Source organism: Lolium rigidum, chromosome 4 (genome assembly GCF_022539505.1).
Source record: "Lolium rigidum isolate FL_2022 chromosome 4, APGP_CSIRO_Lrig_0.1, whole genome shotgun sequence".
Classification (NCBI taxonomy): Eukaryota; Viridiplantae; Streptophyta; class Magnoliopsida; order Poales; family Poaceae; genus Lolium; species Lolium rigidum.
Genome location: NC_061511.1, coordinates 41,964,988 through 41,971,030, shown reverse-complemented (window position 1 = coordinate 41,971,030; position 6,043 = coordinate 41,964,988). Strand labels below are relative to the sequence as shown.

General features: G+C 53.0%; 1 protein-coding gene across 1 annotated transcript; it reads left to right on the top strand.

The window, feature by feature from the left end:
• Positions 1–2,843: 2,843 nt before the first annotated feature.
• Positions 2,844–3,965, top strand: LOC124646956 (putative cyclin-dependent kinase F-2). Its single transcript, XM_047186984.1, has one exon. It carries the CDS (start codon positions 2,844–2,846, stop codon positions 3,963–3,965), a length of 1,122 nt encoding a protein of 373 aa, XP_047042940.1.
• Positions 3,966–6,043: the final 2,078 nt, after the last annotated feature.

Here is a 6,043-nt window from a genome sequence, read left to right as displayed (position 1 = left end):
GAGGCTGCCCTTCCGGCTATTTAAAGCCTCCGTCGCGAAAACCCTATGACAGAGGACGGAACCCACAGAAACCTTCCAGAGCCGCCGCCATCGCGAAGCCAAGATCTGGGGGACAGGAGTCTCTGTTCCGGCACCCTGCCGGAGCGGGGAAGTGCCCCCGGAAGGCTTCTCCATCGACACCGCTGCCATCTCCACCGCCATCTTCATCACCGCTGCTGCTCCCATGAGGAGGGAGTAGTTCTCCATCGAGGCTCGGGGCTGTACCGGTAGCTATGTGGTTCATCTCTCTCCTATGTATTTCAATACAATAATCTCATGAGCTTCCTTACATGATTGAGATTCATATGATGATGCTTGTAATCTAGATGTCATTGTGCTAGTCAAGTGAGTTTTACTTATGTGATCTCCGGAGACTCCTTGTCCCACGTGTGTAAAGGTGACAGTGTGTGCACCGTGTGGGTCTCTTAGGCTATATTTCACAGAATACTTACTCACTGTTATGAATGGTGTAGTGAAGTGCTTATTTATATCTCTTTATGATTGCAATGTGTTTTGTATCACAATTTATCTATGTGCTACTCTAGAAATGTTATTAAAGTAGTTTTATTCCTCCTGCACGGTGTAATGGTGACAGTGTGTGCATCCGTGTTAGTACTTGGCGTATGCTATGATCATGATCTCTTGTAGATTGTGAAGTTAACTATTGCTATGATAGTATTGATGTGATCTATTCCTCCAACATAGTGTGAAGGTGACAGTGTGCATGCTGTGTTAGTACTTGGTTTAGTCGTGTTGATCTTTCTTGCACTCTAAGGTTATTTAAATATGAACATTGAATTGTGGAGCTTGTTAACTCCGGCATTGAGGGTTCGTGTAATCCTACGCAATGTGTTCATCATCCAACAAAAGAGTGTAGAGTATGCATTTATCTATTCTGTTATGTGATCAAAGTTGAGAGTGTCCACTAGTGAAAGTGTAATCCCTAGGCCTTGTTCCTAAATACTGCTATCGCTGCTTGTTTACTGTTTTACTGCGTTACTACTGCTGCGTTACTACTGCTACCATATTACCACCATCAACTACACGCCGTTACTACTGCTCATATTCATTCATACCACCTGTATTTCACTATCTCTTCGCCGAACTAGTGCACCTATTAGGTGTGTTGGGGACACAAGAGACTTCTTGCTTTGTGGTTGCAGGGTTGCATGAGAGGGATATCTTTGACCTCTTCCTCCCTGAGTTCGATAAACCTTGGGTATCCACTTAAGGGAAACTTGCTGCTGTTCTACAAACCTCTGCTCTTGGAGGCCCAACACTGTCTACAAGAATAGAAGCTCCCGTAGACATCAGAGCTCTCTAGATTGGTAGTGGTGGTGGCTATGGCGCGGAGTCGGCGCGCCGGGTGGTGATGGTGGTATGTCCGGCCCTTTGCGGTGGGTGTGAGGTTGTGACTCTCTGTCGGGCGAAAGTCTTGTTCTGGATGCGGCTGGAACCGACGGCGGCGGCTCCTTTTTTGGCGTCGTGACCTCCTTGGAGGCGTCGTCGTGGTGGTGTTCTTGCGCCTCCGCCCGGGTGCTCCAGGGGAAACCCTGATTCCTCGTGGGATCGGGCGAGGGCGACACTTTCCTGTGTCGTTTTGCCTGCTGGGGTCCTCGCCTTGGTTGCTCCGTCGGCCGGAGGGAGCTGTGGAGCGGGTTGGTTGTCAGCGTCGACGAGCGGTTTGGCTTCCTCGACTCGGCGGTCAGGCGAACGCGACTTCGGTTTCGGTGTGCTCCGGGTGAAAACCCTGCACCGGCCTCGGCCGATGCCGGTGATGGCGACGCTCTCGGACGTCGCTCCCCTCATTGGAGGCATCACTGTGGAGGCCCTTCACTGCAAGTTTGTTGTTCGTGTTGTCTGTCTTGTCGGTTTCGTCCTCGGCTTGTCTTCGGCTAGGTGGTGCGCGGCCCCGAGGGTCGGCGTGGTTGTCGGAGCGGCGGCTCCGTGTTTTTGCCTCCGCCTTGATGCGTTTTGAGGTGTTTTAGGGTGTCGGCCTTGGCCACTGGGGTGGCTAGGCCGTCGGCTCGTGTGGTGCGCGGCCTCGGGGCCGGCGTGTTGTGTTGTGTTGTATTGGTTTTCGGCTGGTTTCCCTCATAAACTGGCCATTCTCTTCTCCTATATCTATGAATAGCAAGCCTCTTGCCTAGTTTCAAAAAAAAAAAGAAAAAAAAAACAGGCCAGCCTACCCGACTCATCTTTCCCATTGCCAAATTAACCTCGCTCCATTCCCCGCTCCGGTCAGGAGCACCACCTGCGCCGTCCACGCCTCCCCGGCTAACTGTGCTCGCCGCAGGCATTTCATCAAGGCGTACATGCGCTCCTGCCACGGGCCTCCTCTAGATGTGTGGCCGAGCGAGCGTACGCAGGGGACGTACTTCCTCTGCAGCTGCGCTTTGAAGATTTCGGGTGATTATTTTGAATGTGACTTTGCATATAATTGTTTTTTTAGGGTACTTTGCATATAATTGTTTTTGTAACGAAATTTCATGAATTTCCTGACATACAAATAGTTTCCGGACCTTGGCTCGTGAGTTTAGGCTCGGAATACGAGGTGGACTCCACGCGTGCAGTCCACGTTTGTCGATCGAGACGTGTACACATGATAGTTTCTGGGTTGCGAATGTGATCGGTTTTGAGTTTTGACTCCGAGTCGGAGCAGAAGTTGGAGTCCAGGCCAGGTATCTCGGCGTGCGGCCTACATAAGGGGAACTAAACTAGTTGCGTTTATCGAAGCTCAACTGGTTGTTCTTGTATCTTCCGCGGCGATTGAACAAGCGCGAACCGAATCTTCTCGTACTGCGATGGCGGCTTCCACGAGCAGGAGCGGCGGCGGCGGCCACCGGAATCCGGCTGTCTGGCCAGCCTACATGGCACGCTACGAGCCGCTGGAGAGGCTGGGCGCGGGCATGAACGGCGAGGTGTTCAAGGCGTGGGACAACAAGGAGAACCGGATCGTCGCCGCGAAGCGGCTCAGCGGGACCGGGATCGACGCTGGCGACGGCTTGATCTTTTCCGGCCTTACAGAGGTCTGGCGGGAGTGCAGGTGTCTGAGGACGTGCGCTGACATCCCCTCGGTGGTGAAGCTGCTGGATAAAGTCGTCCCCAAGGTCAATTCGGACGACTCCTTCCTCATCATGGAATACGCCGGCCGCCTCAACCTACGCGCCTACATGCAGCGCCGTGCCCATCGCCATCGTCGGTTCTCCGAGGCCGAGGTGTGCCGGATCATGAAGGAGCTCCTGGAGGGCGTCAACTCCGTGCACGACACGGGCATCATGCACCTGGACATCAGACCCGAAAACGTGATCCTCGACGACGGCACCGAGGACAGGACGGAGAGGAGGCCCAAGAACAAGAAGGGGGCGAACCAGGACGGGGAGCTCAAGGGAGATGTCATCGTCTACAAGATCGGAGGCTTCGGGATCTCCCGGAGGAAACAGCAGGGCCCGAAGCAGTCGGAGGTGACAATTGCGACAGCGTACAGCGCGCCGGAGCTCCTCCTGCACTCGTGCGAGTACGACGAGCGCGCAGACATGTGGGGGCTCGGATGCATAATGGCCGACCTCCTCTTGGGCACCGGTATGCCCACCTTTGGCCCCGATGACTCGGAAGAAAAGACCATGAGCAGAGTGTTTCACATCGTCGACCCTAAGTGTAAGGGGATCAAGGACTGGGCCGGCTACCAGGGGATAGCGGCAGAGTGGAAGTCGAAGCTACCGGCCGGAAAAAACAAGTCGAAGCTGGCGAGGATAGAGGCAGGGTTGAAGATGAAGCTACTCGGGCAGCCTCTTCGGCGCCGGTTCCCCTTCTGGAGGCTGTCGTCAGCCGGCTTCGAGGTGCTCAGCGGGCTCCTGGAGAGCAACCCGACGAAGCGGCTTACTGCAGCGGAGGCCCTCGAGAAGCCTTGGTTCCATCATTGCTGACGGCGTGGGTTTGGCAGCTGCTTTTGTTAGATTGTCGTGCTCCTAGGCTTCTTTGTTTGAGAAGTATAGATGATCTGGATCCCTACTTGTAAACCATGTGTACGCATGTGCATTACTTTCACTTGTAGATACAGTCAATATATGTAATAGTTTACCTTATGATATTGATTGATTGGTTCATGCATGCATTCGCCCAGTTCCCCTTTTTTCACAAAGATATAAATTGTGCAATTTGAGTATGTGCAGGCTAAACCTCTGTATCCACAATTTTCTGACAAATATTTTGCTACAAATTTTGATCTTACGACTAGATTACAGTTCTACTCAATCGCTTCAAATCTTGCTGATCACCTGTATACATGGTCAAGCACGTCGCACACGTCTATCGTGGATGAATGATGGATGCAAAATAGAAGTATTTGTCGGTGGGGGAGATGCTTCTTATAAGATACACAAATTTGAAGCCTCCAGGTATGAATGGTCATATGAATTAGAAATTTGAAAGTGTTCGATTTGTGAACTATGAACTGCTGGACGAACACGGTGATTGGGACGTTAGACGTGCACAGAGCACTTTTCTACCAATTGATTCAGATTTTATTCTTAAGATCAATTCCTATAGATGTGGAGACGAGCATGTTTAGCATGGCAAGTAGAGAAATCGGGTACCTTTTCAGTAAGTGCATACAAACTGGCCCTCCAGTCTCAGCCAGCTACTCAAACTAAATTAGGGCGCGCTTTGATAATTTTACCTTCGTCAAGGCGCATGCTAAGATGTTCCGTCAGATAAAGACTCCTGCCATACTACTCAAATTAGACCTACAAAAAGCATTCGATCTTCCAGGGTTTTCGGCGTAAATGGAGAAACTTAATCTCTTTATGTTGTTGACAGCATGGACGAGAATTCTTGTTAATACATGGCAAGTACTTGAACTTGACGGCGGGGTTCTTCCAAAATATCAATTTACTTCGTAAATGGAGAAATATCAATCCAGTGCTCGTATACGGTCACTGGGTCTGGGAACACGACGTATTTGTTGACGTGCTTATGGATCCGCATGTCCGCCCACACACGTGAGTTTAGCAGTGTTATTGGTTTGCAAAAAAAAAAAAACCAGACTTTGGATGTGCAGAAACCAATCCACCCATCCCCTTCCTCTTCGAGGAGAACCTAACCTAACCTCTCCCGTCCCCCCGTCCCCCCGTGCGGCGGCGCTGCGCCGCACCGGAGCTCCACCTGCCGCCGCTCGAGTACCCCTCCCCTCACGCCCTCCCTTCCCTCCGCCGCCGCCGGAGGCGCAGCCGGGCAAAGCTTGCGCGGCGTGGCGGCGACGGGGCTCCTGCTGGTTGCGGCATGGCTTGGCGGCGGCGGCGCTCGCTCTCAGGCCTTGCTGTGGTGGTGCGTGGCAACGGCGGCCGGAGGTGCGGCGACGGCAGGCGGTTGGCAGATGGCGGTGGGGTGGATGGGCTCGATCTGGACCCGCATGGGCCTGGAGGGCCCCGAGCTCCTGCACCATGTTGTTCCGGCGCGGGTTGCATCGATGGTCTGCGGCTCTGCCCGCATCACTTGGGCGTCGGGCGGCGGCCCCGACCTTGGCGGCGGCCTCCTCCTTCCGCCGGAGATGGCCGGCAAGATATGGTGGATCTTGGGATCTCATGTCTTGCAGAATAAAGGCGGCGGTCCTAGGGCCTCTCTTGCGTGAAGAGGAAGATCTACCGGAGGCCTGGACTCGTGATCTGGCCGGTGTGTTGAGTTCCGGAAGGCTCCGCCGGCGAATGTAACAGTGCTTTTTGCCTGAAGTTTGCTGGATCGGTGGTATTCGGTCGTGCGCACCCATGCTTTTATTCCGACCGATTGGTTCTGGAGGTAGCGGCGCGAAGCTCTTTTTCTGTGTTGACATCAAGTGACTATAGATCCATGATGAAAGTCGGAAGAAGAGAATTTCATGAAGGCCGGAAGGGAGGACTAGCTAAGGGAGATTCAAGTCTCCGCGCTGTTGAGGGACTTGCTTGGTGTTCCGGGCTTCCAGAGGACTGTCATTGTGTTTTTCCTATGGTGTTCGATGATGGTACGAGTC

Coding starts and splice junctions, on each gene's coding strand:
- LOC124646956 (XM_047186984.1), top strand. CDS start 2,844: ATGGCGGCTTCCACGAGCAGGAGCGGCGGCGGCGGCCACCGGAATCCG.